Source organism: Schistocerca piceifrons, chromosome 7 (assembly GCF_021461385.2).
Source record: "Schistocerca piceifrons isolate TAMUIC-IGC-003096 chromosome 7, iqSchPice1.1, whole genome shotgun sequence".
In the NCBI taxonomy this organism is placed as follows: domain Eukaryota; kingdom Metazoa; phylum Arthropoda; class Insecta; order Orthoptera; family Acrididae; genus Schistocerca; species Schistocerca piceifrons.
Window position 1 is genome coordinate 496,816,875 of NC_060144.1, and position 26,544 is coordinate 496,843,418.

A 26,544-nucleotide genomic window follows, 5' to 3' on the forward strand; every position below is an offset into this window, starting at 1 on the left:
CCCAAGAAACCTACAAAATTAATCATGGGTTAAACTGGATTTGGATTAATAACATTGTATGTCAAGGGTGATGGAAAATGCAGGCTTAATTATTTTTAAATATTTATTTATTTGTGTGTGTGTGTGTGTGTGTGTGTGTGTGTGTGTGTGTGTGTGTGTGTGTGTGTGTACACACGCCCTCATTCAAAGGGATGTTGAATATCAGTCTTCTTATTGGAGATTATGAAAAACCTAAATATGGTAGTTAATAATGCATCTTGAAACTTGTATATGTCAAAATCAATGTCAAAATTTTTGTAACAAAAAAATATAACATTTATTATTATTATTATTACAATAATAATTAAACATCTCACATAAGTAGTGAAGCATACAGATAATGTAAATGCTTATACATATGATCTGTTTTTAAGGTCATCATTAACAGTAAACAATATTTATGTAATATTTTAACAAAAATACTACATTCAATTGAGTATAGGTGAGATCCTAACTTTGGTCTTGTCATCAAATGTTTTAACTTAATAAACAAAAAAACAGCATAACCAGAATATTTTCTGCTTTTCACCATCTTTCAACATCAAAAGTCTTGTTGCTATCCTTCCCTTGTCTAAGTAAGGCAATGACGACAACAAGATTTTTTTAAATGTCTGCCAGCTATGAATTTAAAAACCGAACTGCTGGAGATTCATCAGACTCATTTTATACAGATCATCTTGCCTGCTCCCATCAATCATCACACAAACAAGAAATTTCTATTAAAAAATCTTATAACCAGATGCTACAAATGCAGTGAAGAAACAGTTCCACCCCACAAATGCGCAGTTATGCGTACTGCAACAGCAACATACATGAGAAACAACCAAGGTAATACCTAAGGTAATACCTAGAAGATAAGCATGGGAAATCTCAGTTTCCACTGCATTGTTTTTTCATTTTACTTTTTGTGAGTGCAGTTCAGAAAGCTATTATTTCTCTGTGCAGTTCTCATTCACAGTTAATACAAATAATGGGAATGAAACCAAAAACATTGTTATGAAAATTATGTCAATGTATGAGATACAGACAATCTGAAGATCTAAGTCTGAGAAGCGAAAAATGGTAAAATCACAATGGTATATATGAGTGATAGAATTATTACGCAATTTTTGTGCAATAAAAGATGACTACTGAAACTATCAACACATCAAGACAGCAGAGTGTCACTTACCAGTGCAGAACACCTACTTGTAAGTAATAACAAACATGTTACTGAAATATGGGGAAATGAAAGCCTCAATAGATCACATATTTTGAAGGCTGTAAAGGCAAGAAATATGAAGTATAAATCTATTTCTTTTAAATGCCCCTTTCACACACAATTGATATGGCAAGAACCACAGAAGTTGGGGTACAAAGAGGTGGCAAGATGCAGAATGCCTCAGCCTCTATTCTTTATGGATCACGTCCTATAAACTAAGTGTGGAGATAACTTGGGAGGCAAGATGTGGAGATAACTAAGAGGCAACACATGAGTTCTACAAAGCCATATCAGATCACAATTGTTGAAAATAGTGTGACATGGATGTACTTGGGGGAAAAAGGCACCATAACAAAGAATTTTACACCAGTAAAATTCAGCAAAGAAGAAATTGAAAGGACAACAAGTTTCTAGTCAATATGCATGCTGTGACAGAACACAGGTAAAATTTACATTTATTGGTGTTGTATTAAAAATTACTTGTGAGGCTGACATAATAAACTAATTGGAAAACTGTTGTCCCATATTGCAAATCGTTAGGGTAACAGCGTAATGTGAACATTGAATTCTGTTTATCTGTTACACACACAGCACATCCACTGCTGCCATTTGAGTGAGTAGTTTTGTACTTGACAAAATTACATAGGTCAACTGGGTACACTAAGACATAAGTTACTATGGGAGCATAATTAATTGTCCTTCATCTATACATACTCTGTTACATCAGTGAAATAATGGACAGCAAAAGACTACAACTTACTGAGCAAAAAGCAAGAGAAATCTTAAGTTTACAGTGCACACACTGTTATACCAGGAAATATGTTATAACCTAATCAATGATTCACACATTCAAACAGAACATTTTGAAGTTTTTATTTCAAGTAATCTTTTCTGTTCTGGTCAGATCAGTAACATCTATTAAACATAAAATAAATACATTTCTTCTCTTGTCAGAATACATAATGGAGAGATCACCACCAAGCATGACACTTTACTAACAGAACTCATTTCAAAGTTCTTTGTCTTTCCGAGAAAAGTGGGAGCAAATGCGAAACAAGAAAAAAATATTGTGACACACACAACCAAATATTTTTTTCTTACTAGGACAAACCAGAACACTATTCTTAGGTGTGAAGCTCACAAGAAAAGTTTTATGACCTCACTGTTAACAAATATCATAATTCCACAGTACTCTAAAATACTTAATGTTCTGAAGTGCACATTATAAACATCAACAATTACTGAACATCCATCCCAACCTTATTGCAGAGGGATTTAATATCAGGATAAAAAAGTTTATTCAAAAATATCTTTATAAGACTACATGGACATCTGCAAGTAACTGAATTTTCAAACTGACCCACAGCATATTACATTATATGTAATAATAAATCACAGCCCAAGGTGTCTCAATGCAAACACTTGCATAGGTGTTCACAAAATTAACCACTTCTACATTTTAGATACAACTGCTACAATTTCTCCTTAGGATTTTCACATGCTAAATCCATTTACAGTGATGAAATTATTAACAATATCTTCTGTGTGAAGGCAAACAGAAAAAAAAAACTTAACAGCTTGGGAATATATGAATTTCTTAAAACACCAAATACAAACAGTTTGGAAGAGCAATGTATATATAGTTTTTGTATTGGTTTCTTCATTTTTATTTATACTTGGTTAAGAAGGAAAAAGTTCCTGACAAACACTTAACAAATAAATTCTAGTGGAGTTTTAATAACCATGTCAACACATAAAGCCAAAGTAAGTCTACAAAACTGTGTGTATTTGTGTTCACAAACATTTAACAAAACGTTATTCAGTTTAAAACACAGATGATTGTAGTTATTCTTGAGCCAGAAATAACAGGGGCACATGTTAAACTGATTTCTCAAACTTCCACTTAATTGTTTAAGGTGCTGCATTCAGCACTACAACTTTCTCATTCAAGTGCAGCATTGAAGGAGTTTTTCAACTACACCAGGTATAGCAATCAGCACGTAGTAACTTATAAAATAATGTAAATTATAAAATTATAGCAATGTGAGATTGGCAACCTTAAACAACAGGAAGTTGCAGTATTTTCTGTCTTCCCACAAGTCTGTTGAAATCAATTTTAACAATGACAGCCATAAAAATGCCACTTTTAACACTACACTGACTTTATCTATGCCACACAAACAACATAAATCCCAACATTCAATGTACTTTTATGCCAACCATGCAGTTATTCTCAGTAAGTTCAATTTGGAAAGCCTTTACCATAAAAAATCCCACATTCTAATTTGCTTTTGCTCTCGAAATAGTAAATAGTCACATTTGCTACAATATTTGCTTCTCAGTAATAAACATGTGTTTCAAACTTCACTGAAATCCTTATGACAACAGTACTACTGCAGTAATGCTGCTGTTCATTTCCTCCATTCCTTTGTAGCAAGAAAATCCTCCACCCCCTCCCAAACCCCTCTAAAAACACTAATTCCCAACAAACTCTCAGTAGCATAGACAATGCAGTACATTCAAATATTTTTCTTACAATAATCAAGGCATGTAAGCAAAACTGTTCACATGTTCTTTCACTACAGGACAGAGCATTGCATCTCCTATTTACAAGGATGTTAATGTCACTATAGTGAAGCAGTATGTGTTGAAAGTATTCCTTAATGCTGTTCTCTCTTTCTGAGTGTTTCACAATAAATGTGACACACTCCTTTGTTGGACAACATAAACTACACTGAAGTTACGTACAACATGATAAAGTTTTTCAAGACACTCTAACAGTTAAGCCAATGAGGAACAACAAAAGAATATAATAATAATTTAAAAAGTCAGTGTGAGTACTTTGCATCAAAAAGTTCTTATAGATGACTTTTTTTTGGGCCAACATTATTGTGCTTGACATACAAGTACAATATGAGCAACAGAGATTTAAAAACTTTCAAAGCTTCTGGTTATTAGTGATAGGACATTAAATGCTGAACAGATGGCTTTAGCTCTGTCTTTCATTACTGTGCACATATTTGTTAACATCTAATGAAGACAACTGCAAGTGACTCACACTGCTCAAACAGAATTCTGTTTCACAGAGAACTGCCTAGCAGTGGTTCACTACTCATGATATGGCATGCCACAATATTTCAACAAAAACTCCTGATAGCCATTTCTGTCCTGAGACTTAAGGAGAGCATTATGACTACATGAATGCTTTTGACCTGCTTTTTCATATATTGTTACAACATTCATCTTCTCAAATTATTCCAGTAAAAACAAAAATCATATCATGAAATTATCCACGTTCTGCATCATCATTTTATTTTTCCTTACTGATAACAGCTTTTTCACAAGTAAGCTTCTTCACAAGTAAATATGCTACTGCATAACACTGCTCTAGGAAGCCATAAGCAATCATTCAGGCCCTCTCTTTATTCCTTAAATTAGATGGAAAGAAAATAAGATGCTGTTCCACTGATAAATGATGGGAGTGAAACTGGCATGCAATATAAGAGAAACATTTGTCTGGGATCTTTCACACCGGCAGCCTTGCTAAACAACGTTAAGAAGATTGTGGAGCTAATACTCAGCTTTATTATAAACAATCATTTTTGAATCCAAATATCAATGCGTGCTGTGGAATCCCTCATTTTTTTCCTATTTGACTCAACAGTATTTCCGCACCATGCTTTCGAACTATATATGTGTACACACATTGTCACTTCAGCTACTTGGTAACTATGTTCTGACCGGAATAGCTACCAGTGAAAACAGAAATTAACTGCAAACTATATTATGTAGACAGCTTCTAAATTTGTTTTTCCTGTGATTATGTAACAACAAAAATCAGTTTTTTTTTACAAAAGCAGATCATCGTAATAGATTTTCCAAAGTGGAAATACTTTTCTGATTGTGTCATTATCTCTGGTAGCATTTTATTAGGCTATTTATAAAAGATCAACAACAGGAAAATTACGAGAAACGAACCATAATTCTTTTCATGCTAGCAACAGAAAAAAAATTCAGCCACTAATACTGTTCAGTGTTCAATATTCACAGATTTCCACTACTTAAAAAACAAATTAGTTTGTGTTTTAACAGTTTTACTGCGGATCATTACTGGAATGGCAGTAAGTTAGTGATGTCTTGAGGATTTCCAAATGGTGCTCATCACACATTTTTTGCACACAAGATAGACCTCAGTAAGAAATATTTTGCATCACTGTGTGTGCCCATTGTCTTACAATAACATTTCATGCATACTGTGTGTACATGTAAAGACATGACTGTGCTGGTACACACACACACACACACACACACACACACACACACACACACACACACACACACACACACATATTACACAATGAGGCAATAAGCTTATATAAGCAGATTCTGTAACAGAGTACACTATTTGTGAGGCTGTACACAAAACCCAATTGCAAATACCAGATGTTCAGGCACTTTGAAAATGCTGGTGGGAGGAATGATGGCAACCTGATTAACCACACAGAAAGACGGCAACTTATGCATACAAGGTGCTCTCTAACCTGCAGTTGCCTAGAAGTGAGCCAATGAACAGTAATAAATATCTCGAGTCGCAGGAAGCACGTGCATCACTCTGGCTCCTGTAGCCCCCTCTCAGCAAGAGGGTGCCTGTGGCCACTGTCAGACACGAGACTCTTGGCCAGGCTGTACTCCAGTCAGGGGTACCACTGCAGCACCCTGAGGGGAAGGTGATGGCAGCCCGGGAGCTGTGACCGGTACACCGCCCAGCAGCCTACCGCTCTCCATCTCGCTCAGCTCTTGCTGCCTTGCACCCAAACTAGCTGCACTACTGCGCTGCCGGCACAAGTAAGGCGTGTCACCCGGGGATGGCGTCTCTCGTCCCTGCACCGACAGTGGATCAGATGACACAACTTTACAGATTACAGTTGCCATTAACACGTGTCAACTGTTTTATTTGTGTGTGCTTCTGTAGTGGTATAAACATCCAACTGATGAACATTTCACAAAAAACAAGTCATGAAAAAAAAAGGGGATTTTTCCATTATATGTAAGGTCTGTGATATACACTACTTTACAGAACAGAATTTGTACACATGGGCAGGAGGGGGGGGGGGGGGGGGGGGCAAGGGAGTGCAAATTTTCTGTTGTTGTAATAGTATGGACATTTTTGTTAACTTTGTCTATTATGCACAAATTAGGTAAGCTTCTTTTATGATATGAAATAAATGTGTGCTGTTTTATATTTCAAACAATTCAGGTCATTACTAATAGCCATTTAGCTTTTGATTTATAAGTGGATGCAGATGCACACTGTAGCACAAATCAGATCAACAACTTAATGCACTATATAAACAGCATGTAACTAGTATGTTAATATGCGTGTTATGCAAGCAAGCTTAAGCATGCACTTAAATCTGTGTGGAAAAATTAGCAGAAAATGTTGAAAAGACTTGACTTCTCTTCATCTACTTTACTAATTTACTCCAGTTATAATAAAAGATGTCAAATTATCTCCACATGCTGTGAGTTTAGCATGCAAAGAGATTGTACATTTCATTCATATTCTTCAAGACTACCTCTTTTGCATGCAAAGTCCGCCTCACATGATCTGCAACCCACAGATGCTATTCTGTAATTAAAAAACATCTACATTTTACAGTTACTTTAAAAAAGCAAAAACAAAACCATCTGCAGTAGAACACCTAAGTTATGAATAGGTCATAATGAGACTCGAAGTGAAATAATTCTTTACCACGTTCATATGAAGTGCAAAACATGCTCACAAAGAGTTGGTGGGCTCAGTACAAAATTGTTATATTTTTGTCATATTGTTATATTTTTGTCATGTTCAACACTATCATTGCTAACACTTCCACGTACAATGAGACAAATGTGGCTGAAAAATTTACATGAATCAGGACGACAAGAAAATGACTTTCTGAAAATGTACAAACAAATATGTACAATTACTTTCTCATAATAGCACAACCCCCCCATGAACCATGGACCTTGCCGTTGGTGGGGAGGCTTGCGTGCCTCAGCGATACAAATGTCCGTACCGTAGGTGCAACCACAACGGAGGGGTATCTGTTGAGAGGCCAGACAAACATGTGGTTCCTGAAGAGGGGCAGCAGCCTTTTCAGTAGTTGCAGGGGCAACAGTATGGATGATTGACTGATCTGGCCTTGTAACATTAACCAAAACGGCCTTGCTTTGCTGGTACTGCGAACGGCTGAAAGCAAGGGGAAACTACAGCCGTAATTTTTCCCGAGGACATGCAGCTTTACTGTATGATTAAATGAACATGGCGTCCTCTTGGGTAAAATATTCCGGAGGTAAAATAGTCCCCCATTTGGATCTCCGGGCGGGGACTACTCAAGAGGACATCATTATCAGGAGAAAGAAAACTGGCGTTCTACAGATCGGAACATGGAATGTCAGATCCCTTAATCGGGCAGGTAGGTTAGAAAATTTTAAAAGGGAAATGGATAGGTTAAAGTTAGATATAGTGGGAATTAGTGAAGTTCGGTGGCAGGAGGAACAAGACTTTTGGTCAGGTGATTACAGGTTTATAAATACAAAATCAAATAGGGGTAATGCAGGAGTAGGTTTAATAATGAATAAAAAAATAGGAGTGCGGGTTAGCTACTACAAACAGCATAGTGAACGCATTATTGTGGCCAAGATAGACACAAAGCCCATGCCTACTACAGTAGTACAAGTTTATATGCCAACTAGCTCTGCAGACGATGAAGAAATTGATGAAATGTATGATGAGATAAAAGAAATTATTCAGGTAGTGAAGGGAGAGAAGGAAACATAGTAGGTGAATATGGATTTGGGGGGAAGAAATGAAAGAGGAAGCCGCCTTGTAGAATTTTGCACAGAGCATAACTTAATCATAGCTAACACTTGGTTCAAGAATCAGAAGAGAAGGTTGTATACCTGGAAGAATCCTGGAGATACTAAAAGGTATCAGATATATTATATAATGGTAAGACAGAGATTTAGGGACCAGGTTTTAAATTGTAAGACATTTCCAGGGGCAGATGTGGATTCTGACCACAATATATTGGTTATGAACTGCAGATTGAAACTGAAGAAACTGCAAAAAGGTGGGAATTTAAGGAGATGGGACCTGGATAAACTGAAAGAACCAGAGGTTGTAGAGTGTTTCAGGGAGAGTATAAGGGAACAGTTGACAGGAATGGGGGAAAGAAATACAGTAGAAGAAGAATGGGTAGCTCTGAGGGATGAAGTAGTGAAGGCAGCAGAGGATCAAGTAGGTAAAAAGACAAGGGCTAGTAGAAACCCTTGGGTAACAGAAGAAATAGTGAATTTAATTGCTTAAAGGAGAAAATATAAAAATGCAGTAAATGAAGCAGGCAAAAAGGAATACAAACGTCTCAAAAATGAGATCGACAGGAAGTGCAAAATGGCTAAGCAGAGATGGCTAGAGGACAAATGTAAGGATGTAGAGGCTTGTCTCACTAGGGGTAAGATAGATACTGCCTACAGGAAAATTAAAGAGACCTTTGGAGAGAAGAGAACCACTTGTATGAATATCAAGAGCTCAGATGGAAACCCAGTTCTAAGCAAAGAAGGGAAGGCAGAAAGGTGGAAGGAGTATATAGAGGGTTTATACAAGGGCGATATACTTGAGGACAATATTATGAAAATGGAAGAGGATGTAGATGAAGATGAAATGGGAGATATGATACTGCGTGAAGAGTTTGACAGAGCACTGAGAGACCTGATTCGAAACAAGGCCCCGGGAGTAGACAACATTCCATTAGAACTACTGACGGCCTTGGGAGAGTCAGTCCTGACAAAACTCTAACATCTGGTGAGAAAGATGTATGAGACAGGTGAAGTATCTCCAGACTTCAAGAAGAATATAATAATTCCAATCCCAAAGAAAGCAGGTGTTGACAGATGTGAAAATTACCGAACTATCAGTTTAATAAGTCACAACTGCAAAATACTAACGCGAATTCTTTACAGACGAATGGAAAAACTAGTAGAAGCGGACCTCGGGGAAGATCAGTTTGGATTCCGTAGAAATGTTGGAACACGTGAGGCAATACTAACCTTACGACTTATCTTAGAAGAAAGATTAAGAAAAGGCAAACCTACATTTCTAGCATTTGTAGACTTAGAGAAAGCTTTTGACAACGTTAACTGGAATACTCTCTTTCAAATTCTGAAGGTGTCAGGGGTAAAATACAGGGAGCGAAAAGCTATTTACAATTTGTACATAAACCAGATGGCAGTTATAAGAGTCGAGGGGCATGAAAGGGAAGCAGTGGTTGGGAAAGGAGTGAGACAGGGTTGTAGCCTCTCCCCGATGTTATTCAATCCGTATATTGAGCAAGCAGTAAAGGAAACAAAAGAAAAATTCAGAGTAGGTATTAAAATTCATGGAGAAGAAGTAAAAACTTTGAGGTTCACCAATGACATTGTAATTCTGTCAGAGACAGCAAAGGACTTGGAAGAGCAGTTGAATGGAATGGACAGTGTCTTGTAAGGAGGATATAAGATGAACATCAACAAAAGCAAAACGAGGATAATGGAATGTAGTCAAATTAAATCGGGTGATGCTGAGGGGATTAGATTAGGAAATGAGACACTTAAAGTAGTAAAGGAGTTTTGCTATTTGGGGAGCAAAATAACTGATGATGGTCGAAGTAGGGATGATATAAAACGTAAACTGGCAATGGCAAGGAAAGCGTTTCTGAAGAAGAGAAATTTGTTAACATCGAGTTTAGATTTAAATGTCAGGAAGTCGTTTCTGAAAGTATTTGTATGGAGTGTAGCCATGTATGGAAGTGAAACATGGACGATAACCAGTTTGGACAAGAAGAGAATAGAAGCTTTCGAAATGTGGTGCTACAGAAGAATGCTGAAGATAAGGTGGGTAGATCACGTAACTAATGAGGAGGTATTGAATAGGATTGGGGAGAAGAGAAGTTTGTGGCACAACTTGACTAGAAGAAGGGATCGGTTGGTAGGACATGTTTTGAGGCATCAAGGGATCACAAATTTAGCATTGGAGGGCAGCGTGGAGGGTAAAAATCGTAGAGGGAGACCAAGAGATCAATACACTAAGCAGATTCAGAAGGATGTAGGTTGCAGTAGGTACTGGGAGATGAAGAAGCTTGCACAGGATAGAGTAGCATGGAGAGCTGCATCAAACCAGTCTCTGGACTGAAGACCACAACAACAACAACAACAACAACAACAACAGCACAACTTAAAATCAGACTAAAATACAGTCTTTCAGTGCATGTGGCCTAAAATGGAAGCCTAAGCAATGTAGAATTTGACACTAAAATTGAACCTTTTCCTGCAGGTAAAACATGCAGTGAGTGTGAGATCATGCTTTAAAACAAGTGGGTACAATTGATTACTATGACCTAGTGGAATGCTCAGAAATGTTCACTTCGCGTGTTGCATAAATAAATAGCTACTATGCACTAATGTGGTGAAGAGAGAAATGCTCCCACTGCAGCAAGGGGCACAGCTGCTGGTCCAAGTTGGTGCCACACAAAATGGATGATGGTAAAAAAAATGGAGGTCTGTAATAAAAAGTCAGTTTACGTCACAGACACGTAAGATGTTATTAGATCAGATTACACTATATGTATCTTTACTTTTCACATTAGGGCAACAAAGTTGTTATATTTTGTAAAATGATGACCCTATCAAGAGTGTAGTTGATGATGTGAATATATTCAGCAGACACTGCATCTGAATTGACACAGTACAAATACAATTTTCGTATCTGATTGGTCACCTACATAAAATACAAAAAAATACTGAAAAAGCCCTTTTATTACTCACAGAGACATTCCACAAATATCTGTGAATGATAATATGAAAAGCCACTGAAACATGGATATAATGGAACAGATACTCGCAAGGTGGTCCTCCATAAGACAGTCATGTTGAATAAAGTAATGCTATAAATGGAAACAGGTCAATGCACCTGTCTCGTAACAGTTACCAAGTGGCAGTAGGTTACAGCCAGATACCAGCCAACGCTAAAACTACACTGCTTTTTATTTTCTTTTACTGAATCACTGAGACATATATGAAATCATTAACCATTACAAAGCTTTTTGAAAGAAGAAGTCTATTGTGCTTTAGTGGGCACATTCAAAAAGCACATCTATACTGGAAAGCTTAACAACAGTTTTTGCTGCATCTGCACATTCAATGTGCATTGGTATCCAGAAACCAAATTAATGCTGCTCCTCTTGTATTTGATGGAGAAAAAGGGCATCATACATAATACTGCCAGATGGAAATGTTTGTTCCACTGTTTGAGTACAATTTATAAAGCAAGTGCATAAGAGGAATTTCATTTTCTAATATTACTTCTCCTGTACTTCTTAAAACAGAGCAGGTTAGCTTATGAATGTTAAATCAGTTTAATAAATGAAATACTTAAATGTTTAGTGTAAAATTACTGAAAAATGTTAGTAACCAGTAGCTTTGGTAGATGTGATACAGGAAAATTTTGACAAATTAAGCTGACTTATTTAATGTGCTTTATCATGCTTTTAGCCACCTTCCTTCATGATGTGACACGTGGTGTGTCTGAAAAGTTTGGTGAATGGTGTCATATATGAACAGCAACTTGGCGCACGTGCGCATGGGTCTTCAGAGGCTTGAGGAGAACTGACATACAGCACGCACCGCATGTGACTGGCTGTGTAAATAGACTGTGGCCAGTTGAACGTAGTCAGTGTGAGAGGAAATGTCACAGCACAATGGAGCAACGTGTAAACATCAAGTTCTGCTACAAGTTGTGGAAGACTGCAACAGAGACACATGGAATGTTGGTGCATGTGTACAGGAAGGGAGCCATGAGCAGGAAGTGTGTTTACGAATGGTTTAAATGCTTCCGTGAAGGGAAGGAAACAACTGAGGATGAGCCACGTTCAGGTCGGCTATCAACAAGCAGACCCCAGAAAAGATCAAGAAAGTGCGCCAAATGTTGGCACAAGATCAGCAATTGATTCTCAGATTGACTGGAGGAATAGGGCATTAGCAAGGGCACACGGTGCACACCATCATATGCGATGATTTGGGTAAGTGGAAGATTGGCTGCCAATGTTGTGTCCCACAAGCTCACAGGCAAGCACAAAGCAAAACAGATGGAAACTGCAGGCGATTTCACTTCCAAGTGTGACCAGGATCCACTGTTTCTGAACACCATCATCATGAGACCTGGTGCTACCAGTTCAATCCGGAATCAAAATGGCAATCGGTGTTCTTGAAAACCCTCTGTACTCCCCTGATCTGGCTCCTGTGGACTTCTACCTAGTTCCCTGTATGAAAGTCGCCATGAAAAGTGAACGTTGTGCGGACGTGTATGCCATCAAAGACTGCACGACAGCCGTTTTGCGATCGATTTCACAGGAGTTTCCGCTTATAGTTTCCAGAAGCAGTATGAACATTGTCAAAAGTGTGTTGTGGTGGGTGGTGACTATTTTGAAGGGCAATAAAGAATATTTCTTTGTATCTTGTTTTGTTTGTTGTCTGATACCATTCACCGAACTTTTTAGGCACACTATGTATATGAGTTGTGAGGAGGGATGTCATCTTGTAATATCTCTTTATATTCCACTAATTATTCCTGCACAATTCTATGAGGAATTCCCTACTTGACCATCTATACACTCGCAGAATCGATGCACAAAGTAGTACAGTACTATTACTATTCCATGAGCGCATAATTACTCTTTGTAATATTCTCTCTGGTGTGCTGAGTGGACTTTTAGGATCTTCTCTGTGCCGAATAGCCACATTGAATAATTGTAATTTTGCTATCGATATTACTGGAAGAAGGAGATTGAAAATATATTGTATGCTACTCAAGAAAATATATATTGAGCATTTACATCAAAGGTGTGTAAGGAATTTCATTATATATGTATTCTCTAATTGGAAATTTGCACAGAGGTGTCATTTCGTTGGTAAACAGAAGGGAACTTCCAACGAATTGGAAACAAACCTGCAATTATTAGATCCACGAGCTCCATTATTTCATCGAATAATTAAACGCTATCAAAGCAAACTTTCCGCTTGATCTGAGGTTTCCCGACTGACTAAGCAACGCAAGAAAACCAAGACATTTTATTTACACAGGATTGCAGATCACTTTGAATCATCGAGACTGCGGATAAGGAGAGTCATCGTCCGATTCTGATTAAACAAGTAAAGCTTAATTATAACTAACTTGAGCGACTGTGATATGGCTGCTTATGAATGAGATCATTAATAAAATACTAATAACTAACTTTCCTCCTCACCAGCAACCAGTATAAACACAATATTAATTAAAATTATAATCTCTGTTGAGTATCCTAGTGCTCATGCACAAATCAGAATGTTTTCTGGTTGCTCAGAACCTGCACAAAAATGGGTAAAAAAGTAATTTGGGGAAAAATTCAAAGCTGTCAATTATGCTAATGTTGATGTCGCATTTGTGCTGACCCATTCAAGCACGGTCTAGCATGTCTCAGTCCTCCAGAAATAACTGAAAAGCCCTCAGCACTACTCTCTCACAGAAAGATCATGAAAGTTTTTTATCATCCCACCCAATGGGCAACGGCCAGCAAAGGTTTACACCAACTGATTTGTGTCAACAGACATACACTCATTTAGTACCATTCTTTGTGGGGCAGCAAGTTTTAGTTAACACTTTTTATTACACAATGCAGTAGCATTTACAATTACAATTTACTTTGTTTATTTCTTTACTGTAGTTTGTTTTTGTAATGCATAAACTCATTGTTCACCCAAAAAAGAAGGAAAATGATTTGGCTATGAAATATGCAGATGTTGCTTCACATGGCTCAAATCCAACTGCTGTACTGAATGAAACAAAGAAACCCGGTCATAGTGGTGGTGGTCTTTCTTTTCAAAAATATGGGAAGACAAATACAAGTGGATGTCATACAATAAGAAGTGCAGTAAAGTGTTTTGTCTTGTATATACGGAAATGAGTTCCTGTAGTGGGCCTTTTGTGAAGAAAACTAAACAAAAGCATTCACTTAAAGTAGGATTTTCTTCTTGGAACAAAGTGTTAGAAAGGTTTGATTGTCATGAAAAGTCAAATCATCATATATCTTGCTGTAGTAAGGAACTGCAACTGATAAATGTATGAATGTGCAGTGTTTAATGTCACCAAGAGTAGCTCTGTAATGGATTGTTAGAGTTAGTTGCTGAAGGCAATTGATAACTGTTCTCTTGGCTTCAGTGTACAAATTACAGATTGCATTCACACAACGGAAGTGGGATATGTACACAGAGCAGCAAAAAAATTTCCAGGTATTTCCCAGTTAAAAATAAAAATACACATTTCCCAGGTGAAAATAAAATATTCCCCAGGTGAAAATACTCAATACTTCAGTGAAAACACATTTTTTGCACGTTAAGTGACAGTATACTTTCCCTCGAAGCTATAGAATCTGTCAATCCTTTGAATGGTAAAGGTTTTATACAAAAGCATAGAACATCTCAGTACTTCAGAAAATAAAACCCAGCAAAAAAAGTGTGTTTTGGAAAGATCTTTGATGCAAAAAAAGATGTACACTGCACATTTTCATATTACAAAACTATAAATGCAAATTCCACCAAATACAGTACAGCAGCTTCCAAAGCACTGAAATTGAGACTGTGATGTGCTTTTGTCAGCAGATCATAGTTCAGGTCACATGATCTCACCAGCCAATGGGAGCAGACATTCAGAGTGCAGGACATGTGATGCAGTCAGCTAATATCACCATTACGTAGTGCGAATACACAAATAGGAGAAGTTAATGTTTTAAATTACTACATATACAGCATAGCTATAAGAAAAGCTATGCTTCCACATACAGTATTGGTCTTTTGGCATGTTAGCCTTTAAGATACATAAAACACAAAGGTGCCAGTAAAGTTTTAAATAATGGCATAAATGGCTGGTGTTATGGACCCGAAATTTTTCTGTGTGACTGGACCTCAAAGGGTTAAGTTTTGAATGAGACACAAGTGATTGTGATTTAAGCAATTCATCACACATTCTCACACACAACACAGTTCATCTTGCATAAAAGCAATTTCACTTTGAAAGTAATGCTGCTCAGCCAACCATTCACAATATTTTCCCATGACCTGTTACAAACAAACAGTTGTGATGTCCTGCTCATCAAAAGCATTGCACACATTTTGCTGTTGGCAGACACTTGTGCGTGCACTGTGTTTTGTTGTAAATGTCACACTTTCTTTGCAATTAATGTTTTATTTTTGTGTGTAATTTACGTTTCACTGCTCCAACATTATTCACCAGTAACCGGCTAAAGTAAAATTCTTTATTGGAGTATCAGTTCTTACCAGTCAACGTGACAAAAAATTAATTGAAGCAAAACAATGAAAAAATTCCTGGAATTCTAAACAATTTCCACTTTTTTCCTGGATGTGATAATTCCCACATATTTCCCAGCTGTCTCAAGGCATACACACCCTGATAAGAAATGAAGATTTTGACATAGCTAATAAAGTTTTACACAATTCAATAAAGTTTGTACAATATTCCCAATACCATTTCATAATTGTGGATGAAACTAGCAACATATGTCAAAAAGGACGCGTTTTGATGTGATTCTGATGTGTCAGTGGCGATAATTTTCAAATTAGTGAATTACTTTTTGGTTTCTATAATAATGAATGGAGCTGAAGTATTTTTGACATTAATGTATGCTTTCACTTGTTTCTCTATAGATATCAAGCCATGCAGAGGTATTGCTATGGATGGGGTGGCAAATGTGACTGGTGCTTTTTTAGGGTTGCAAGCAAAAATCAGAAACTGAGCCACACATTCTGCATGTTCACTGTTTGACCAATTCTTTGAACCTTGTGACCCAACAGGCTAAGCATAATGAGACCACAGTAGGAGACTATCTTCCAAATGTGAAAGAAATGACCAATTTTGTTCGCAGGTCCCCCATATGACTAACAATATTTGAGTCTCTCCAAGATGCTAGCATTACTCATCCTATAGCTCTTCGGCCTTTTAGCTCTGTCAGGTCATGCTGCAGAACAAGTTCACTGAAAAACTACCTTCCAGAATTGCGAACAGTTAAGTTTCTTAAATTTTCTGTACTGTTTTGAATTTATCTTCATCACTACACTTCTTATCAAAATTTTAGAGCCAGATGAAGTTTTGAAAGCTTTTCTGCAAAATTCCTCCCTAAAGCTCCAAAGAGCCATGGACTATATTAATATTTATAGTGTATGATATTGTGATGCTATTTAGAACTGATGGAAGTTTAGATGAATTATTGAGCTCTTACTTGGAACTGAGCAAAAAAATTTGATGTGCAAGAGCTAACAGTTCAATAAGTTTGAAGACTTCTTGAAAACTTTATGACTGCGCTCTACCCAATGCTTTTACCAGTCCCTGTTGTTATTACCAGATAATTTATTTTGAAATTATGGAAATTGTGGTTCAGTGTTTCGAGGAGCGATTTTCTGCAGCTGCTATGATTTACTTCAAAGAAATAGCAACATTTCTTCTTTCCAAAACCAAATATTGCAATTATGTAAAAGAATTTTATATGGATGACTTACTCACAAATATTAAAATTGCCCAGAAATATTTTTTACATGTGTGTAACTCTAAAAATTATGTTACTGGACATTCAGAAGATTTAAAGCAATTCTTTTCCTCAAATACGTAAGTTAGCGAATTGATTCCAGAGGTGATGAAATTGAAAAAGATTACTTTAATTATACCAGTTTCTACACGTACAGCAGAACATTCGTTCTGCACCCTTAGAAGACTAAAGACTTACCTGAGCAACACCACGATGCAACAGAAATTGAGCAGCAACGCTATCGTGCATGTCCATAAATAAGATGTGAAAGCTGAGATTGACACTGCGGAAAACATTTTCATCAAACCATCCGCTATTTGTAAGAACACATTCTTTATGAGTGAGAATTAGAAATTACAGACATTGTTGAAAATAAAATTATTCTATGTTGATGGTGGGTTACTTTTTGTATTAATTATTAGTGTGGAAAACACTCCCCTCTGTAGTCAAGTTCACTAAAGCCCGCATGTACGGTAATGCTCGATTCAGAGATAAGCCACTTCATGTCCTAGTGGTCAATCAATATTTCACTGTCAGTGTTTCACCAGGAAGAGGAGACATAGTGATGTATAGTTTCTGATCAACACACTGCTGACGGTGATCCGTCTGTTGGATGGGGATGTTATGCTTGGTGGCCCCTTTGGTGCTTTTTGGAAGAAGTACGCTATGTGCTGGCACCAAGTTTGACCCTCTCCCTTCTCCCATCGATCTCCAATGTGAACAAGACACTACACTCTCCATACACCCATTATACTGACTACACTTAACGCACACACTTCCACACACACACGTCATACTTTATAAAGGGAAGGTGCCTGCAGGCATGGAACATAATTCCAACTAGGTGGCTGAACCTTCTCTTAGGGGGTCTCCCAGCCACTCCTGCCATACGGCATTTTAATTTAGTGTGGAAAAATAATCTAATAAACAATAGTTTGCTTACCTTTATCAAGAACTGCTTATTCAAATATACCTGAAACTGTATTTCCAAGTGGCTTAGTTTTCAACATTTGTGAACTCTGATTCTGAGCACCGGCAGTGATTTTTCACAAGCTGGCACCCCTGGTTGTGAGCCAACCGAACATTGCCCGACCAAACTTACATTCGGGTAATCCCCCACCACCTTGCAACTACATTGGCTAACACAATGTAGATAGGTAGATGTGTATGAGCATGTCCCAGCACATTAAAGGATTTCATTCAAAAGCCAGCATAATTTTAATTCTTTTTGGGTGCCCGTCAATGATTCAATGCATCTGGTATTCATTAGTGGATTCGTTTACTCCTGTACTATTAATTTTATGCTCTGACATTCAGCTGTCACCTGAAGACAGCCTGAGAAGCCACATGCTTTTTTGTTTTCACTCTGTTACTGAGCCTGGTGCCATAAATTTTTCATTTCGATAGTATGATGTGTTATTGTTGGAGAGTTCTAATCATGAAATATCTTCCACTGAGTACCAGCCTACTTTCCTAGCTTATTTTCCAGAGTATGGGTGTACTTCTCCAGGTCTCAGTCAATATACTGATGGGTTGTGATACGAGGATCTCAGTCATTAAAACATCAGTGCTTACCACAGTCCTCGATCTGAACATTGAGGCCAGATCCCATACTTTACTTAAATGGAAATTAGTACTCTTACCTAGAACAACAAGACTGTCACACATTCCTTTTTGATGCTGCCCCAGAGAGATGTTGAACTGATGTTGTTGTCACAGTTTAAATTACACAATGTATTTAACACAATTGCAAAGAAGATGCCCATTCAACAATCTTACAGGAAAAAAAGTTCAAAGATAATAGTCAAATCAAAGATAACCCAGCAAAATCAGATTTTCAGAACACTATCATCCGCACATAAATTATGATGCCACCATGGGTAACATACCAAGCCAACAACTCCTTTGACTATAATCTAAACAGATGAGATGAAGTTCTACATTAGAGTAACAGCCAGACAAATAGGAGTTCACAGTCAAGTAAATCTTGTGATACAGCTTTGTTCAAAGTGCAAGTAAAGGATCAGTCAAATAAGATTTCCAGATAGCAGAACCTAAGGAAGAAACAGAGACAGACGGACTATAAAGGGCAAAATGCTAAAGGTGCATATAAACTTGTGAGCAATATGCTAACTAGTAGTAATGAGCCACTCAGGGGCTCAATTGGGGCAGGATAGGGTGGAGGGAAAGAGGGTAAACTGTTACTTTGATCCACAAAATATGTTCAGAATTTTACAGAGGATGCTCATATCTCAAATTTTCTTGGCTGAGGACAAATACTTCAGCATTATCAATAATCTTACTCTGTGGGTGATAGTGCTGCACAGGACTTGCCACTTGTCAAATTAGGTCTAGAATAGCATTTACTTCACAAGCTCCTGGAACATGTCTCCCATGCATGTTTGTGACTGCTGCCTTTGTACCCACTATTTACTCACTATCCCAAATCCAAGGCCATTATGTATACTATTATATTACATAGTGGTGGCTGGTAATCATGTGCTAATGTGCTACAGCACACTGTAGCTACAGTTCTAAATTAATGCCACATCTCTTGAAATGAAAGCCAAACCATTTCTCTTAAAATGCATACTGGTATGCAAATAAAATGGACAAAAACATGTTTTGTAGCATTCTCTTTGTGGTAACGAGCAACCAGTGCCAAGTGCTGAAAGAATGGCCAGCTGGGCTACAATCAACTCAGAAAAGGGATGCAGCTGTGCTCTGATGTGTTCTCACCCCTTCTAGCACTGCGAGTGCTACATTGCTCACAGTACTGGATCAGTATTTGTGTATAAGCTATTGTGGAAGTGCACAGCACGAGGGGTTTTTCCAACAGTGGCTGCATTAATGACACTGTGGGTGAGAGGTTAGCAACAGTGACTGGTTCTATTACCACTGCAACCAACACAATTTTTTCTATTTTACTTTATTGCTCACAATGTTAAACAATTAACTGTAAAATTTAAATATATTTAAACAGTTCAGTTTACATACTACCCTTGTAAGTCAAAAGGCTATAGGCCACCAAATTGTAAAACATTGGTAAAATTTTGCACGAGCCACCACTGATATTAGAAGTGAAAGTTATTTATGAATACCACAACAATTTCATTAATATTGATGCTTCTGATTACTCTGATTAGCATGTTTATCTTCAATTTTACTGTCTTAGTTTATATGCACATTAGTCTTCCACTCAGCTGTTTGCCACTGGCACTGTGACTTCCATTCTCGAATCCTTGTTCACAGTCATATATCCTACTTTTATATAAAAAGTGTCTACATACTGAACACTGACCATCAGAAATGAGTAACATCTTGTTGTTCCCCTGCCGCCCATACTGAGCATGGCACAACCATGTATTATGCATTACTTTGCTCGTGCACACTACTCTATTATCATAACACCTTTTATGGTTGGTTGTTTTATTTGAGGGAGGGGACCAAACAGCAAGGTCGTCGATCCCATCAGATTAGGAAAGAGTCGTTCGTGCCCTTTCAAAGGGACCATCCCAGCATTTGCCTGAAGTAATTTAGGGAAATTACAAAAAACCTAAATCAGGATGTCCTGACGTGGGTTTGAATCATCGTCCTCCCAAATGCAAGTCCAGTGTGCTAACCACTGTGCCACCTCATTTGGTACCTTTTATGGTGTTTCATTGAACAATAATTGTTGGTCATGCAATAAAGTATTTCAATGGTATACATCTCTATTAATGACTAACTCTTGTATGTAACTATTCGAACTATGTCTGTAACATCTTTTTTCAGGCTATTCATGGAAACTTCTTTTCTGAAATTTTGTAGTAATTCCTGATGGGGCAGTTAAAATCTTTCCCCAATATCTACATCTATTTACATCCACACAAACATTCTGCAAGAACAACTCAGCACAGTATTACATCTTAAAGTTTCTTGCCTTTTTAACCATGTACAGACCACAGGAAGAATGAATGCTTAAATGTTACTGTGTGCTGTTAATTCGCATACTTTTGTCTTCAAGATAATCATAGGAGTAATACCTAGGTGGTGATGAATGTGTGTAGATTCTTAACTTAAAACTGGTTCTCAAAATTTTGTTAAGAAGCTTTTGCAGGATGATTTGAGTCAATCTTCAAGTGTCTGCCAATTCAGATTTCTCAACATTTCCACGAAGCTTTCCTACTGAGTCGAGCAAACCTGCAACCACTGATGATGTCCTCCCTTGTAAACATTCAATACTTTCTGCTAGTCATATCTGGTATGGGTCCTACACACTTGAGCAATATTCTAAGATTATACACACAAATGATTAGTTAGTTGTCTCCTTTGTAGACTCTGTTAAAGTGAAGTTGCCATATGCCTCACTTAAGAATGAGCCTACGTCATTATTCCACTTCATATTCCTACAAATTTATACCCAGGTATTTGCACAATTTGACTCATTGTAATTGTGTATCATTAATATTGGAGTATCAGGATACTACATCTGATGAAGAGCATTATTTTACAATGGCGTACATTTAAGGCAAGTTGCCAATCTCTGCATCACTTTGGAATGTTATTAAGATCTGATTGGATGTTTCTGCAGCTTTTTTTAGGCGGAACTTCATTACAGGTAACTTCAGAAAGTATTAAGTTGCTGTTAATATTGCTTGCTACGTCTATACAACATTAAACTTTCTGCTGATACAAATGTGTTCTCTGCATTCAATGCTGAGGATGATTTTTATTGTGGCTCTATCGCTCAGCGGGAGTTTGTGCTTGTGCTAAGTGATGGTGTCCCACCGATTTGAAATACTTTTCGTCCGATTTCCTGAAAACTATTAGGTGAGAAAATTTTGTTTTTGCAGATCTTATCACCTGGTAGCTTCATTCGATAAAGAAATGAATTTCTTGTTGTTATACATCACGCTTACTCTGCTGCATCAAATTAAGTAAAACATTCCATGCAATTTTAAACAGTTTGCCGAGACCAAAATGCATTGCATAATCTTTGTATATGGTTGATTTTAGCTCATACATTGCAGTGAGTGAAATGTAGATAAAGTATTGAAATTTCAAGCAGAACAATATTTCATTTCAGTCCTGAGTTATTGGCTTTTATATTCGGCAGACAGACATACACGAGGTGGCTGTTCGTGCACTTCACGATTCATAATAGGTCATAAATGATTCAAGATATCGAAATGAGCTATTTTTTTTTTTTTTTTTTTTTTTTTTTTTTTTTTTTTTTTGCAAATTATAACACACAATGAGGCAAATATGTTGTACGATAAATACTCAAAACTTTTTTAATTCACTAAGATATTGAAGTTAACTCACATCCACAGCAGTGAGAGGTTGGTTGCTCAGGACACATATACACCAGGGTGTATACACAGAAAAGACAAAAAAAATTCCTGGATATCCCGGTTAAAAATGCACTTTTTATTCGGTGAAAATACACTTTTCCATGGACAAATATCACTTCTTTTCAGGTGAAAACACGCTTTTTCCCAGCTGAAAGAACACTTTTTCCATGTTAAGTAACAATATACTTTCCCCTGGAGATATAAAACATATAAATTCTTTGAATAGTCAAGGTTTTATTCACCAGAACAGAAGTTCCCGACACATTAGCAAACAAAACCCACCAAAAAATAACACGGTTTTGCAAATATCTTCGATGAGCGATTTGTATTACAGAAGTGTAAATACAAATTCCACCAAATACAGCACGTCAGCTTCTGAAGCACTGACATCAAGATTCCAACGCGCTTTTGTAAGCCAATTACAGCTCATGTCACGTGATCTCGCGAGCCAATGACAGCAAACATTCAGAACACAAGACAAGTGATGTAGTTAGGCAATAGCAACATCACTGTGAAGAAGTGCGAACGCATAAATAAGAAAACAAGTTAATGGTTTAAATTAATGTACATACAATATAAGTACAAGAAAGCAAAGCTTTCACATATGATGTTGGTCGTCAAAAAGTTTTTGACGTTTTTATTCCGAGGATGTGGTTATGCAGGATCCTAAGAGCACACCTTAAATTGCAACAGCTGAATATTTATATCATCATCATCATCATGGACAGTTTCCAGCCACTGGCTGGGTCTGTCGGGAACACAAGCCTCTCCATCGTGTTCTGTCTTTCCACCATTCCCCCTCTTCCACCTTCGTCCAGTTCTCTCCTCTTCTCATCACACATTCCTTCACTCCCTTCACCCATCTATCTCTTGGTCTTCCTCTGGGCCTCTTCCCCTCCAGTTGCAGATCAAACATCCTCTTTGGAATTCTTCCCTCATCCATTCTCTTCATGTGTCCATACCACTGCAGTCTTGATTTTTCTATCCTGTCCTGTACTGGTTCCTCCTTTAGTCTTTCCCTCACATACTCATTTCGCAATCTGTCTCGTCTTGTTACACCCAACCTGCTCCTCTGGAACTTCATTTCACTAGCCTGTATTCTACTTTTGTCGCTTTTGTGCATTACCCATGTCTCACTTCCGTATGCCAATATGGGGACAAAGTAGGTTCGGTATATAATTCCCTTGGATTTCTGTGGCACCTCCTTGCTCCAAATAAGCCCCCTGATGCATTTATAGAACTGCCCTGCTTTTCTGCACCTTTCATTTATTTCCATTGCGTTTCCCCCCTTACTTTCAATCACGCTTCCCAGGTACTTGAAGTTCTCTACCACTTGTAGTTTTTCCCCTCCACAAGTTATATTCACATTTGGCCTGTTCTTCTTCCTTGTTGTGACAATTATTTCACTTTTCTTTGCAGAGAAATGCATTCCATATTGTACTGCCGTTGCCTCCCATGCATCTAACTGCTCTTGCACCTCCTTCTCGCAATTTCCCCATAACATCAGGTCATTGGCAAAAAGCACTGCTTTCATTTTATGATCTCCAATTGCATCTGATACTTGGTGTAGGATTTCATCCATAACAATAATAAACAATAAAGGCGAAAGTGCACTTCCCTGTCGCAGCCCATTTTCCAGCTTGAACCAAGCAGTACGTTCCCTCCCCACTTTCACACAACTCTCACTTCCCTCATACATTTTTCTGACTTTTCGTGTTATCTCTTCATCTATCCCTTTTGCGTTCAGCACATCCCAGAGCTTGTCCCTACAGATACAGATAAATTTCACTGCTCTGAACAGAACATTTTGTGGTTTCCCTGGCTGAATACATGTTCCGTCAAGCACTTACTTTTCCACAAAATAGAAAAGCCAGTTACGTATGAAATTGCTGAAGAACTCACTTAGCACTTTTTTTTAAAGATAATTATACTTTTTCCATTGTTATTGCATAATTTGTCATCTGTGAAAGAATTAAAATAAATATAAGAACTAACCTTGAAATGTTCTCTTTTTTGTGTGTATGTGCTACCTTTCTGATACATCAAACACATAAGTGCCAGTAAAATTTAACAGCATAAATGATTGGGTTTTCCCCTCAAAATTTTTCTAAGTGGCTGGTCCTCAGTGTTAAGTTTAAAAGAGTCTAACATCGTGTGACTTAAGAAATTCTTAGTACATTGTCACAAGAAACATAATTCACTTTCCGTAAAAGGAAATTTAGTTTTAAGTACTGCTTCTCAACCCAACAGTCGCAATATTATAAATGTAAACAGTTGTGACATCATGCTCATCGGAGGCAGTTTGTTGTATTGCATAGTCTTCATCACACTCATTGAAATGGTGCTCACGAGAAAGACGCATTGACAGTAATTTGTTGTTACGAATTACTGCACAGTCTGACATGTTGCTGTTGGCAGACACTTATGTGTGCACTGTTTTGTTGATGTAAACGACGCATTTTCTATGAAACTGGCATTTTATATTGATGTTATTCTCTGATTTATATTTTACTGCTGCAGTATTATTCTGAAGTAACGAGCTAAAGTAAAATTCTTTGTTAGACTATCAGTTATCAGTGAAAATTACAAAAATTTAACTGAAAACTAAAACAAGGAAAAATTTCCGGAATTCTAAAAAATTCCTGCGTTTTTCCCATATTTCTCCTGGATGAAAACATTCCCGGGTTCTTCCCAGATTTCCCAGTTTTCTCGGGGTGTATACTCTGGTTCCCAAACTGCTATTCCCCGCCCTTTGTCTAAGTCATGATATCATCATACAAACTGTCAATAAATGTCCACATGATCATGTTCCACACGAAAGGTGGCATTCCGATCAATGGACAACAATGCCAGCAATGACGTCAGGGCACCCATCAAACGGGGTAGTGTTTGTTGGGCAGTTCCACATCCATAATCACTGTGTACACAGATGATGTCACAGATGGTGCAGAATGGCACAGAGGAGACGCCTGCCAGACACTCTGCGGTGGAGAGACATAGGAGGAATAGAAGCAGGACAAGCACAAACTCATGCGGCCCAATGGCTTAAAGTGAATCGTTCTCTTGTTTCTAAGATGTGGTGATAGCTTAGAGAGAGAAACTGTATCCCAAAGACCATGGCAGGACCGACTATGTGTAACATCCGAAAGAGGAAACACTATTTGGCTGTAAGGCCACAGTGGTATTGCCTTAGCACTGCATGGCAACTGGCATCTGACCTCGCAGCATCCATTGGACGTGTTGTATAGAGGCAAATGGTGTAAAGAAGGCTTCAGCAGAGTGGCCTTTATTGTTACTGACTTGCTGCATGTACACCTCTGACACACCTTCACATAAGGAAGAATCTAAGAGTGGAGTCATCAACATTCCACCTGGACAATTGAGCAGTTGGCCAATGTTCTTTTCACAGATGAGTCAGGAATTGGTCTGGAGAGTAAGTCTCGATGGATTCACCTCTGGATGGAATGTGGAACATGACTTTGGGACCCAAATAATGTGGAAAGAGACCATATCGAGGAGGATTCACAACGGTGTGGCAGGGATTATGTTGACCACTCTAACAGCTCTCCATGAAATTGTACGGGTGAATCTAAAAAATTTAACTGCTTTCAGTATCATGATGAGATATTGGGACCTCATGTGTGGTTGCTGCGAGGTGCTGTGGGCCCATACTTTGTATTGATCGACAATAATGCTCAACCTCACAGAGCACAGGTGGTTGATGTTTTCTTGGAAATGGAAGATATTGCACACATGGCACGGCCTGCTCACTCTTCTGACTGAGATAATATGCTGTGTCCTGCCTACCACGAAGTCTTCAAACGAATTACAAATTAGCATTATTTCACGGCAATGTATTTGCTAACGTTATTCCAGTCATAATTTTGATAACTGAATGGAAAACAGATATCGTGTTTAGTCTATGGATTCACTACTCTGTGTGGGTTGTGTCAACTGTTAACAGAATGAAACAAACTTCACAGCATCTGTTAGCTTTTGGATAATGACATTTTGCTTCTGCATAACAGATTTCGTATACTTTACAGCTAATCTATGAAATTACCAGACACACATGAGTTTCTGTCAGTACAGAACAATATATCTATCTCAAATAACACAAGGATTCGGGGACAATGTGGCTTTGGTGCAATTTTCTTCTGTTAAGAACAAACATCAAGTAACATGGTGGACTGCATATGACGACTTACTGGCTCTAGTGGAAAGCCTGAAACCAGTTCTGAGACATAAGTGGCTATGAAGATGTTTCTATTTGACGGTGTTGGTGCAGTGTATATGCAACATAGTGCGACTCCAATGTGGA

The 26,544-nt window shown here is 37.7% G+C and overlaps 1 protein-coding gene across 1 annotated transcript in view; it reads right to left on the reverse strand.

Moving 5' to 3' along the window:
• Positions 1-2,092: 2,092 nt before the first annotated feature.
• Positions 2,093-26,544, reverse strand: part of LOC124804658 (zinc transporter 1) — a 289,336-nt gene continuing 264,884 nt past the window's right edge. Inside the window, 1 exon segment of the mRNA XM_047264883.1 lies at positions 2,093-6,121. Within this exon segment, the coding sequence (XP_047120839.1) occupies positions 5,900-6,121 (222 nt within the window). The 3' untranslated portion in view covers positions 2,093-5,899.